Source organism: Capricornis sumatraensis, chromosome 13 (genome assembly GCF_032405125.1).
Source record: "Capricornis sumatraensis isolate serow.1 chromosome 13, serow.2, whole genome shotgun sequence".
Classification (NCBI taxonomy): Eukaryota; Metazoa; Chordata; class Mammalia; order Artiodactyla; family Bovidae; genus Capricornis; species Capricornis sumatraensis.
Genome location: NC_091081.1, coordinates 50,184,541 through 50,197,854, shown reverse-complemented (window position 1 = coordinate 50,197,854; position 13,314 = coordinate 50,184,541). Strand labels below are relative to the sequence as shown.

The window sequence follows — 13,314 nt, the reverse complement described above, 5'->3', positions numbered from 1 at the left end:
AGGTTCTTAGGTTTCACTTATTCTTTTACTTGATCACTTTAGGTTGATCATGATAGTAAAAGTGCTTTTCTTTGCATAGTGGTATTTGGCATTTAGGGCTTCCTAGAAGCTCAACTGGTAAAGAATCTCTCTGCAATGCAGGAGACCCTGGTTCCATTCCTGAGTCAGGAAGTTCCCATGGAGAAGGGATAAGCTACCCACTCCAGTGTTTTGGGGCTTTCCTGGTGGCTCAGACAGTGAAGAATCCGCCTGCAATGCAGGAGAGCCCGATTGGATCCTTGGGCTGGGAAGATCCCCTGGAGGAGGGTATGGCAACCCACTCCACCACCATCAGCAAAGTGTGTGAAAATCACAACCATAACCACATCTTGGAATTTCAAGGTACTAATAGAATGGCAGAGCACTAACTGTGCATTTGAAAGACTGTGCCCATAAAACGGGGCCCGGAGGAGACCAGATTCAAGTGTTCTTTCCCAAATCAGAAAGCTTTCCCCTTCCATTAAATAAATGTAGTTCTAGGTGATTTCTTCTTTTACTTATACAAAACACACATGCGAAACTGGAAAGTTATTGGAACCTAGGGGACTGAAAACATAAGGCACAAAAGGAAGAAACCTAAAAGGCCCCTTGCAAACTCCATCCCTCCGTTGGACTGGAGGACCAGGGATGTTGAGGAGAGGCGCAAAACTCATCGCCGCAACTCCCGCGCCCCTGAGCCGCAGCCTCCAGGCTGTAGGGGCCGCTGCAGCGCCGAGTTTGCGGAGTGCACTGAGACGCTCTCTCCCGCAGGAGGAGACGAGATGGAGTGCGGCGGGCGGGCAGAGGAGGTGACCCCGCGACAGGTGAGCGGCGGAAGGGGCTGGGGTGGCGGGGTCGGGGACGAGGTGGCCGCTCTACAGCGGTCTTGATCCTGGCTTTGGCGGGCCCGACCGCCCTGTGGACCTCGCTCCCAGGTGCGTGGATTCGGACTCGTCGCCGTTCTCTCGAGCCCCTCCCTTTCCCGGCACAGTCGTCGCCACTCGGTGAACTCCCAGAGCTGGATCTGGAGGTTTCTGACCCCACGGGCCCGTGTCCCGCCCCATACGTGGACACCCCCACCCAAAGAATCTTCTCATTTTCTGGATAGTTTTTTGGTATCCCACCTCACCAAACTCCTAATTAGGGGAAAGTGGTTTTGTAATTTTTTCACGTGAGGTTCCTCTTTTCTTTTTAACTGCGTTTACAGTCCTGTGTGCCCCCTGCAAGACAATGTCTAGAACTTAAGTGAATGCAGTTTCTTTTTCTGGAGGCTTCAAAGGCATCTGTCTTTGACTAATAGCAAGATGTAGTGTAGGTCCCACAGTATGGGGAAGGCAGCGGACCCAAATAATACTTTACACCCTCAGATTGTTGGCAACATCTTTTGTAAATAACACTCTTTGTCAATATCTGTCTCTAGGTATGGTAAATTTCAAGGGATTAAAAAAAAAATAACTCCTGTTTTATCTTAAAAACAACAAATGCACAGTTCATCTTTAAAATTTAAAACCCCAAAGGGAGGGGACATATGTGTATCTATCTGATTCATGTTGATGTATGACCGAAACCAACAGTATTGTAAAGCAATTATCCTTCAATTAAAAATAAATTTTAAAAAATTAAGTGATTATAATTTTGTGCTTTGTTGGAATATTGCTGCTGCTGCTGCTGCTAGGTCGTGTCAGACTCTGTGCAACCCCAGAGCCGGCAGCCCACCAAGGCCCCTCTATCCCTGGGATTCTCGAGGCAAGAACACTGGAGTCGGTTGCCATTTCCTTCTCCAGCGCGTGAAAGTGAAGCTGCTCAGTTGTGTGCGACTCCTAGCGATCCCATGGACTGCAGCCTACCAGGCTCCTCCATCCATGGGATTTTCCAGGCAAGAGTACTGGAATGGGGTGCCATTGCCTTCTCCGGTTGGAATATTACTCAGCCATAAAAATGAACTAAATTGGGTCATTTGTAGAGAAGTGGTTGAACCTGGAGTCTGTCATACAGAGTGGAGAAAATCAGAGAGAGAAAAACAAATATTGTATATTAATGCATGTATATGGAGTCTAGAAAATGGTACTGATGAAGCCATTCGCAGGACAGGAACAGAGAGACAGATGTGGAGAACAGACTGTGGATGGTGAGGGGGGCTGGGAAGGGGAGGGTGAGACAGATGGAGAGAGCAGCACTGACACACATAGGCTACCTTGTAAAATCGCTAGTGGGAAGCTGCTGATAGCACAGGAAGCTCACTTCAGCGCTCTATGAGACTAGAGGGGTGGACAAGGGTGGGTGGGAGGCTCAAGAGAGGGGGGATATATGTATACATATAGTTGATTCACTGTTGTTATGCAGCAGAAACTAACACTGTAAAGCAATTATACTCCAATTAAAACATTTTGTTACATTTCTGAAATCTTGTAATGACTTACAAATGCTGAGTCTTAGTGATTTACAGGTGTATGGTGGACCAGGGGTTGGCTGGAACTTGAGTGACCTGGATTATCTCACTCTTCATGGGCAAAGACAGTCAATCTCTTTTGGTTTAGATTTGTATGGAAAAAAGGATTGAATTAATTGGTGGAGATGAAAATAGCTACCATTTGTTGAACTTCTGTTATGTCCTTTAAAAAATGTTACCTCATTTAATCTACAAAGTCATTCTATGCAATAGGTAATATCCCTTTTATAAAAGTGCAAACTGAAGCTTAGAGAAGTTGTCACTCAAAAACATACACCTAATCGGTAGCAAAGTTGGAATTTGCAACAATGGTACATTCCTTTAAGACAGAAAGCTGTCTGATTCTGCCCTGAACTTGTTTATTCTAAATCAAATTATTTTTAAGGTGTCCTGCCCCAAACTTCAAGTTATTTTCTTAAATTCTGAAATAGTGTGGTATGTGAAACAAAAATAACAAGTACATTTATATATCCTGAAAGTATTTTGTCATTTTATAATTCCCTAAGGCTTTTATTTAATTCCTGGTATTCCTTCTCACCAGTATTCTCTGATTCTGACCGTTGTTTTTTTTTTTCATTTATCTTCTGTTCAGATGCTTATTTCAAAATGAATATCTAAGGACTAAGTTTTTCACCAAAGTAAGTCATATTCTTTATATCATGGTCTAATTTTTATGTCATGCCAGTTTTGTGCCAACAAATTGTTTAGTATCAGCTGCCAAGTACATTCTGGATTATCCCACAGAGCAGAATTTTAATAAAGGAGAGAAAATGGTTTAAAATTCCTGCTGCTTAAGATCATCTTTGTACCGTCTCTCACAGTGTATTTGTTCTGGGGGCACCATTTTCACTCACACTTTAGGGCGTTGCTACAAAGAGGCTGATGCTTCCTCTCTCGTCACCTATTGCCTTCCCCAGAGAAAGGGCAGGAGGAAAAGGTAAAGAACCTTTTGCTGGGAAGGATGTATGAAGTAAACGCAGTTTAGTTTAGATCTTTTTTAAAAAAGATTGGAGTATAGTTTATATGCAATGCTGTGTTAGCTACAGGTGTACAGCACAATGTATGATTTAGTTATACATACTTTTTTTCAGATTCTTTTCCCTTATAGTTTATTACAAAACATTGAGTGTAGCTCTCTGTGTTATACAGTACATCCTTGCTGATTATTTTATATATAGTCATGTATGTTAATCCCAGATTCCTAATTTATCCCACGCTACCATTCCCTTTTTTGTAACCATAAGTTTGTTTTCTATGTCCGTGAGTCTGTTTCTGTTTTGTAAATAAGTTTGTTTGTATCATTTAGATTCCATGTATAAGTGATATCATATGGTATTTGTCTTTCTCTTTTTTGACTTACTTTGCTTAGTATGATCTCTAGGTCCATCCATTTTGCTGCAAATGGCATTATTTCATTTTTTTGTTGTTCAGTTGCTCAGTTGTGTCGAAATCTTTGCTACCCCATGGACTGCAGCACACCAGGCTTCCCTGTCCTTCACCATCTCCCAGAGCTTGCTCAAACTCATGTCCATTGAGTCAGTGATGCCATCCAGCCAATCTCATCCTTTGTTGTCCCCTTCTTCTCCTGCCTTCAGTCTTTCCCAGCATAAGGGTCTTTTCCAGTGAGTCAGTTCTTCGCATCAGGTGTCCAGAGTATTGGAGTTTCAGCTTCAGCATCAGTCCTTCTGGTGAATATTCAGGACTGATTTCCTTTAGGATGGACTGGTTGAATCTCCTTGCAGTCCAAGGGACTCTCAAGAGTCTTCTCCAACATCACAGCTCAAAAGCATCAATTTTTCAGCATTCAACCTTCTTTATAGTCCAACGCTCACATCCATACATGACTTCTGGAATAATCATAGCTTTAACTATATGGACCTTTGTCTGCAAAGTAAGGTCTCTGCTTTTTAATATGCTGTCTAGGTTTGTCATAGCTTTTCTTCTTTCATTTTTTAGGACTGAGTAATATTCCATTGTGTATATGTACCACATCTTTATCCATTCATCTGTTGGTGGACAGTTAGATTGCTTACATGTCTTGGCTGTTGTAAATAGTGCTGCAGTGAACACTGCGGTGCTTGTATCTTTTTGAATTATGGTTTTCTCTGGTTATATGTGCAGGAGTGGGTTTGCTGGATCATATAGTAGCTCGTGTTTTAAGAAGCCTCCATACTGCTGCACCAGTTCACACTCTCACAAACAGTGATGGAGGTTTCCCTTTTCCCCACATCCTCTCCAGCATTTATTATTTGTAGATTTTTCAGTGATGGACGTTCTGAACAGTGCTAGGTGATACCTCACAGTGATTTTGATACTCTGATAGTTAGCAGTGTTGAGCACCTTTTCATCTGCGTTTTGGCCTTCTGTATCCCTTCTTTGCAGAAATGTCTGTTTAGGTCTTCTGCCCATTTTTTGTTTGGGTTTGACTTTTTTTTTTGGATATTGAGCTGCATGAGCTATTTGTATGTTTGGAGATTAATCCCTTGATTCCATGATTTGTAAGTATTTTTTTTCCCATATTTGGTTGTCTTTTCATTTTGTTTATGGTTTCCTTTGCTATGCAAAAGCTTTTAAGTTAATTCGGTTGCATTTGTCTATTTTTGTTTTTATTTTCATCACTGTAGTGGGTGGATCCTTTGGGATCCAAAAAGATATTGCTGAGACTTATGTCAAAGAATGTTCTGCCTGTATTTTCCTCTAAGCGTTTTATAGTATCCAGTCTTAAACTTAGGTCTTTAATCCATAAGTTTATGTTTGTGTATGGTGTTAGAGAATCTTCTAGTTTCATTCTTTTACATGTGGCTGTCCAGTTTTCCCAGTACCAGTTGTAGAAGAGACTTGTGTTTTGTCCCGGAGAGATGTATGAAGTAAATACGGCTTAGTTTAGATCTTTTTTTATAGGCAGGTATGAAAAATGCAAGTCTCTTCTATTAAAAAAAATTATGTACACAGTTTCTTATTTAAGGGAACAAGAAATGGGTGATGGAAAATAATGAAGAAGAATAAGAATGGGGCACCTAGACAGATTGCACAGCCATGGGGTGGCCCCTGGGATACCTAACTTATTGAGTGTTTTAGAGGTCAGCCGGTGCAGAAATTAATCACCAAATTGGCCAGCAGCAGTGCAGTGTCAAGTTCCTATCATCCCTGCTCGTGTGTGTTTGTGTGTGTGTGTGCATGCACGCGCGTGTGCACACTAGAGAGAGAGAGTCCCCTTTTTAACACAATAAATGTGGATCCTGGCTTAAGAATAAACTCATCTTGAAAGCAAATATATCTAGAGATTGATCAATATCATATGCGAATAAGTAAGTGTGATTTACCTCGTGCTTTGCAGTGGTGGAAAAAAAAGAGAGAAGAAGTGGGAGAAAGTGATGGGGAGACTTAGAAGCTCCAATGGATGTGTGTCAGATGGTAACTCTGTTGGAATAGGTTGTTGCTGTGCTTTGAATTTATGATTAGTTCTGTAGCTTTTAAAATTAGAACTTATATCAGCTCTGATTAACACACCTGTGAAGAAACCACTAAGGTTTGCATTTTATGTACTTACTCAGCCACCACATCGTGCATGTCCTTCACAGTCATATTCCTACTGTTCTGTGTGCCAGGCGTGTGTGGGGATATAAAAGAACACTCTCTGACATGAAAAGTCTCATTTTGTTCTGTTCTTATTACAGATTCTTACCTAATAAGTCCCTTTTTGGCCTCAGTAATCTGTCTCTTTTTATTTAAAGTATCAGTCAATCATTCAGTTCAGTCACAGTCGTGTCTGACTCTTTGCGACCCCGTTGACTGCAGCACGCCAGGCTTCCCTGTTCATCACCATCTCCTGGAGCTTGCTGAAACTCATGTTCATCTAGTTGGTGGTACCATCCAACGATCTCATCCTCTGTCATCCTCTTTTTCCTCCTGCCTTCAGTCTCCCAGCATCAGGGTCATTTCCAGTGAGTCAGTTCTTCGCATCAGGTGGCCAAAGTATTGGAGCTTCAGCTTCAACATCAGTCCTTCCAATGAATATTCAGGACTGATTTCCTTTAGAATTGTCTGGTTTGATATCTCTGCAGTTCAAGGGATTTTCAAGAGTCTTCTCCAACACCACGGTTCCAAAGCATCAATTCTTCAGCACTCAGTTTTCATTATGGTCCAGCTCCACATTTATGCATGAATTAAAGTCAGTAGTTCTAAAGTGTAAGATTCTAAAATAATTTCCAAATCAAAGATTTGCCATATTTATGGAGTATTTTGCCATACTGTAATAGAAATGCACTGACCAGTACTAAGAATAATAAATACATAGTTTTATATTTAACTAAAATAATACTTGTATAATTATTTTCATAAATGTAAGGGGGGTGTGTGTGTGCATGCGCGTGCACACACTTAGTCACTCAGTCATTTCCGACCCTTTGTGACCCCATGGACTATACAGTCCATGGAATTCTCCAGTCCAGAATACCAGAGTGGGTAGCCTATCCTTTCTCCAGCGGATCTTCCTGACCCAGGAATTGAAAAGGGGTCTCTTGTATTGCAGGTGGATTGTTTACTATCTGAGCTACCAGGGAAACCCTTTAATTTGTAAAAGTCCCTTTCAATAAACATTTGCAGTAGTTTCCAGCCTATGTATTCTTTAATTGTCATTTCTGGCAAAGAGTTTAACATGAACAGTTTAACATAAATGAAATATTGGTGTCTAGAGTTTACAGTATAATAAATACTACCTTGACTGCTTATTTACTTGTTTCATCAAAGTAAATGTAGGTTCAGCTAAGGAAAGAGAGAATCTTGTGCAAATACAATATATATATAGCTGAGAGGCTATCTCCCAGGTGATAGACCTCAGTAAGATCCCCAAATAAAACTTATCTTGCAACTTTAAGTTTGTGCATTTTTATTCAGTTTACAGTTTCAAGAAATTCAGCTAAGAAATGTGCATGTGAGTGGACCCCTGGTTCAGGAGAAAACACTAGAGTTTTTTGGTAACCTTGGGCATGATGTGTTGGAAGCTTGTGCTGGCTGAACAGATTTCAGGCATATTATGGAATTGTTTCAGAAGCTGTCTGTAGTGGAAAAAAATCACTGTTCCAATAGAGAAAATTAGTAACTTGAATGTTGTTGAAGTTTTTAAAAAATTGCTAGTTACTGCTTGAATGATGTGTTAAATGCTATTGAACTGTTTTATGAGTTGTTACCTCATATAATTATGTCCAAAGTGGACTTCAAAGAAGAGGTATATAGAGGTTGATGATCATTCTTTTCTGCTGTAATGCATCATGGTCAGAAGAGATGAGACCACTTGTCATTGGCAAGTCAGTTAACCCCCAGGGCTTCAGAAATGTTCATTTGCTCCCCAGTGATGATGAAGCCAGTATACATGTCTAGAGAACATGAGGTTTATTTGATGAATAACTGAGAATGGTTGGCAAGAGGAAGAAAGAAGTGAAAAGCAAGATCCTCTTGCTGATGGACACCTTCTCTGCCCAGGACACTCCTGTGTTTGAATCACATGTGTTGAGTTTTCTCATTGACTAATCTTTTTCACTTTTGAAAAAACTGAACTCCCAAGTTTCTCCATAAGTAATAAGGTGGAGAAATATTGCTTTTATAAAAGACTGTAAAATGGAAAACTTAATACTTGAATAAACAAAGCCCCAACAAGTGTTTAAACATGAGTGTTTGACTCTCATTTCATAACATTTACTGAGGGTTCGCCATTTCCCCCAAAGAATTTTATTATATTGTCATGAATCTCAGCCGTTCTTTAGAAAGTTTTCTTTACCTATCTTTTCCCTTCCAAAATTCCCCCCACCCACCCCACCAGCATTCGGTGGCAGGATTGGTAAGAATAACCTTTTGCCCAGCAGTATGTAGAAGAAAAAAATATTCACAAAGTGTTGACATTCTAGCAGGGAGAAATGGAAGCCAAAAGACATACTTGGATCTATTAGGATAGATCCTGAGTAATTAATTAAGGAGGTAGCATAGTTTGTTGCCAGAGAGCAGGCGATAGAGAACCAGAAGCCAAAAGACATACTTGGATCTATTAGGATAGATCCTGAGTAATTAATTAAGGAGGTAGCATAGTGTTTGTTGCCAGAGAGCGGGTGATGGAGGAGGAGTAAGGACAGCAGCTGCTCACCCCTCCTGCATGGCGCTGGTGCTGGGGTGACCCAGTGGAGGGAGGCGGAGGGGTGGGAGGGAGAGTGGGAGGAATGGAGCAGAAGAATGTGCATGCTTCTTAGGGCGGTGTCCTGAAAGGGCTGTTGGAAGGTGAGGAAAGGTGAAAATGGAAGGAAATTAAGAAGGTGTGGATAACCCACTGGCCATTCCTACCCTTAGTACCCCCTTCATATAAGCAAGATACAGCGTGACTCATACCAGCAAACAAATTCCGTAGGCTCCTGGGAAAGTAGGAAAACGACTTTTGCCTACCTCACTAGTTCCATGAGATGAAAAATAACCATTTTACCAAACAAAACCTAAAGGCCATTTACAAAGTACATATTATACAAAGTAATAAAAGAATTGACTGTCACTTTTGGTATATATCTAGACTGGAATTCGAAAAAAAGACTGAATGTAGAATGATTTTTTTTAAGAGCATTATCAGAAAAACGTAACTTTGAAGGGAAAAAAGTCTTTTATTTTATTTTTAGGTATTAAATCATCGTTAGTCAAGATGTCTTCAGCACCTGAGCCTCCAGCCTTTAAAAAGGAGCCGCCCAAGGAGAAAGACCTGGGAAACGTAGGGCTCAGAGGGGTCCGCACCACAACCTTATTTCGAGCTGTGAATCCAGAGCTCTTCATTAAACCTGTAAGAAATACATCCAGGATAAGACTTTATGTTCACTTTACCTAGGCTTTCAGAAATAGAAAGTTCTAATTTTCCTGTAACATTTGATTTTATCATGGAAATTTGATGTTAACTAGTAAGACCTCTCTGGTTAAGAAGCAGATGGAAGGAAAATCTTAAATGCTGTTTCACTAAATATACATATAAAATTAATTATTCTGAGGGTGTTTGAGAATTTAAATGGTAAATAGTTGAATTTTAATCAACTGATCAAATTCCTGTTTAAAATTTTATTTTAATAGCTGCATTGATTTTAAGGAAACTTGTTTGACTGGGTACTATTAAGTAAATAAGACCTTCCATTGAAACAAAGAAAACAGAATGAAAATCTGATCAGTCTATAATCCTAGGCTTATTAATAATATTTTAACCTAGGAGATTTAGCAAACATATATTGAAAAATATGAAAACATGCATTTATACACTGTTAGGGAGTTAGCTAATCATATTTTTGTAGCAAGTTACTGAATACATTTGATTTGTTAAGTTTTATTTTTTGAAAAATGCAGATCGAGTCATAAAATTTACTTAAATGTTTGAATTTGATTAGAATTTTAATAACATTAGTTACCAGTATAGAAAGTTAAATAGGTCAATTTAGCAATCAAATCATTAAATCAAGGTAGACTGTTTTAAAAACTTTGAACTAATGTGTTTTTTTACTTGCCAAGTACAGTTCAAGAACTGCAAAAGTAAGCTGCTCTGAGTGAGTGGCCTTTCTCAGATGTCCATCCCACTGAAAAAGTTTGACCTTGATTTTTTTGATGATTAAGAATAGTAGTGAAACAGAAACAGAAATAATGACAGAAGCAGAAAATACAGAATTTAAAAGCTCTTTTTAAAAAAATTCAGGAATTCCTTAGCTGTCCAGTAGTTAGTACTCTGCCTACTCACTGCCAAGGGCCCACGTTCAATCCCTGGCTGGGGAACTAAAATCCCCAAAAGTGTGTGGTGTGACCAAAAAAAAAAAAAAATCAAAGTAGCATCCCTTTGCCTCTTAGGGTCTTGGATTTTACACAGCAAATCAGAGTTATTGTAACAGCATATCTGTTCTATGACTGTGTTTCTTGAGGTAACAGAATAAGTTCCCAGAGAAGGGTGTGTCTGTTTTGCTGTACCTGGTATATAACATGAAAGGCTTTCTGCCAGTTTTTCATGATCCTGGGTGACAAGAAAAGCATGTAGACTTCATTCCTCACTTCTTAATAAAAATAACAAATTTAAGGTTTGCAGATGGAAAACTTGGGCCCAAAAAAGTTAAGCAACTTCTTCACAACATAGGTAACTGAAAACTGAGCACCGGACCAATTTCCTTCTAAAGGTGAAGGTCGGAGATGTCCCAGCTGTGAAGAGAAGAAGGAAGAGTCTTCCATAGTCTCTAAGTTATCAGGAGTTGAGTTAACTGAATAAAGAAATGGATAAATGTTAGAAATGGAATTTTACCCTAGGAATGCTGGTGTGGTACTAAAGCCTTGGCATGACGAGGAGAAAGTGCAGGAAATATTTGAGTCTCCTCAAATGATTGGTCTTATTGAGACCTTGTGATTTTTTTTTTTGACAGAACAAACCTGTAATGGCTTTCGGATTAATAACCCTTGCGCTCTGCGTGGCTTATATCGGTTACCTACATGCGACGCGGGAGAATGAGAAGGACCTCTATGAAGCTATTGATAGTGAGGGACACAGTTACATGAGGAGGAAAACGTCTAAATGGGATTAACTGAGCTGGCTGCTGCAGATGAAGGTTTACGGGGGCTCTGAAATCTTCAGCTGAAGATTAGGACCACACAGTGTCTTGTTTGTTGTTCCAAAAGATGCTGCTGAGGAAGAAGGATGGCGATTGCAGCCAGACCCCTAGAGAGAATGTTGTCCTTTCAAAATAGCAGCCGTTATCGCATTCTTTTTTCCACAGAAAGAGCTGTTCAGTATTTTAATTTTATTAAATCCTCTTTTAAAAAGTGCCATGAGAATGGAAGTCGTTTTTGTAAATTATAAAGTTCTGTCCAATAAAAGTACTGCTGCTCTTAAATTTCCATGGTATTGTTAATATTTTAAGGGGAATGTTCATTTACAGCTGTTATGACGGTTTAGTTTTGCTATTTGCAAAGGCAGTGCTCTTTTTCTACCTGGTGAAGAAGAAAATGATTATAAATTATTATAAAGCTTGCAGTTAAAAACAGTTTTTACAGAATTACAGATGGGTCATATATTTCAGTTTTCCATTTCAGCTAATTTTGGTCCAGATTTTTATTTTAGTTGAAAAGATACTCCCACTCAATTACTAAAATAAAGATTACATGAAAGAATAACCCAGAGTAATTTGAGTTTTCCTTTAAAAAAAATAACCAGACAGTATGTTATACTGAGTATGATGTTTTTATTTGACTACAACTAAATTATTTATTTTGTTTTCATTGTAATTTATTATTTCATTGTTACTTGTATTTCATTGTTATTTGTATTTCATTGTTATTTCATTCATTGTTATCATTGTAATTTAATGTTGCAATGATACTGTAAATGTAAGACCGAATGTTCTTATGGTTACTTGAAAACTAGAACTGCTCAGTAGATAAGGTCTAGATTTAAAGTAACCATAAGCATGTGGGGTTTATCTTATACCTTTCTGATAAAGGTTCTGCTGCGGCTGCTGCTAAGTCACTTCAGTCATTGTCCAACTCTGTGCGACCCCATAGACAGCAGCCCACCAGACTTCCCTGTCCCTGGGATTCTCCAGGCAAGAACACTGGAGTGGGTTTCCATTTCCTTCTCCAGTTCATGAAAGTGAAAAGTGAAAGTGAAGTCACTCAAGTCGTGTCCGACTCGCAGTGACCCCATGGACTGCAGCCCACCAGGCTCCTCCGTCCATGGGAGTTTGTTCTAGATGTGTTTTATTTCTAGATATTTACCACATTCTCCAAATCATTGGAATTGCATCTTAGTAAATAAATCTTGTCTCTGAAATTTTGTTTCATTTATTATTAACAAGTGAAATAATTTCTCAGGCAGTGTTTATCATCATAATGTAAGATTTAATTTCCAGTGCTTTATGGTAGTTTTGTAAGATACATGAAAAAGTAATTATGTCTCATTTGTAGATATTAAAGAGCTTAGCTAATTAAGTTATCTGTATGCAACTAAATTAAATCTTTATTACTGACCCTTAAATATTTCTTTGTGAGGTCTCTCTATGTAGTACACTTCATACAGTTTAAACACACTTAGGTGATATACAGTGCCTTTTAATTTAAAGTATTATCTTTTGCTGTTGGCTGGTAAAGAACTAGAGTTCTGTTTTCAACTTATGCATTTAATGCCACATCATCATCATTAGAGTTCTTCTAATACTCAACAAAAGAAGTTACTGTTTGGTGGGGGAAGTATTAGTGAGCTATCAAGAGGTTATTGCAGCAAAGAAGGGCTGCAGGAACTGGGCAGAGGGCAGCCTTAAACCACGTGACTGTGTGTGAGTGAACCAGGGTAGCAGTTGCACAGCTGCAAAAAATAGTGCAAGGGAAGAATTCCATTGAATTTTAGAAACAACCTAACTTCCCTGGTGGCTTAGATGGTAGAAGTGTCTGCCTACAATGTGGGAGACCCGGGTTTATTCCGTAGGTTGGGAAGATCCCCTGGAGAAGAAAATGGCAACCAACTCCAGTATTCTTGCCTGGAAAATTCCATGTACAGAGGAGCCTGGTAGGGTACAGTCCATGGTGTTGCAAAGAGTTGGGACAGGACTGAGCGACTTCACTTTCACTTTCAACCTAACTGTGATACTGTTCATAGGTCTGTTACAAGTTGTGTAGCACAGTCTTCTATGTGCAGTGTCGAAGACTGCTTGGCTGTGGATGTTTTCATTCCTTCTCTAAAGGAAAATGAGATAAAGTCAGTGGTCTAAGGAGGGGATGCTCAGGGCAAGATGTTTACAGCATCTTGGAGTCTGGTAGGAGGAATGTTTTCCAGTGCAGGAATCTGGTTGAGTTCGGGCAAACTGTAA

The 13,314-nt window shown here is 39.5% G+C and overlaps 1 protein-coding gene across 2 annotated transcripts; it reads left to right on the top strand.

The window, feature by feature from the left end:
* The first annotated feature begins 793 nt into the window (after positions 1–793).
* On the top strand, positions 794–11,575 carry SMIM8 (small integral membrane protein 8). 2 transcript variants are annotated; one of them, XM_068985398.1, is made up of 4 exons: positions 794–842; positions 3,060–3,105; positions 9,121–9,278; positions 10,879–11,575. In XM_068985398.1, exons 3-4 carry the CDS (start codon positions 9,144–9,146, stop codon positions 11,035–11,037), a joined length of 294 nt encoding a protein of 97 aa, XP_068841499.1. In that variant the 5' UTR covers positions 794–842; positions 3,060–3,105; positions 9,121–9,143; the 3' UTR covers positions 11,038–11,575. The 2 variants fall into 2 exon arrangements, with proteins under 2 accessions (XP_068841499.1, XP_068841501.1); XM_068985400.1 differs by lacking the exon at positions 3,060–3,105 and having other exon boundaries at positions 810–842.
* The last annotated feature ends 1,739 nt before the right edge of the window (positions 11,576–13,314 follow it).

Coding starts and splice junctions, on each gene's coding strand:
- SMIM8 (XM_068985398.1), top strand. CDS start 9,144: ATGTCTTCAGCACCTGAGCCTCCAGCCTTTAAAAAGGAGCCGCCCAAG. Junction 9,279..10,878: donor CAGAGCTCTTCATTAAACCT/GTAAGAAATACA, acceptor TTTTTTTGACAG/AACAAACCTGTAATGGCTTT.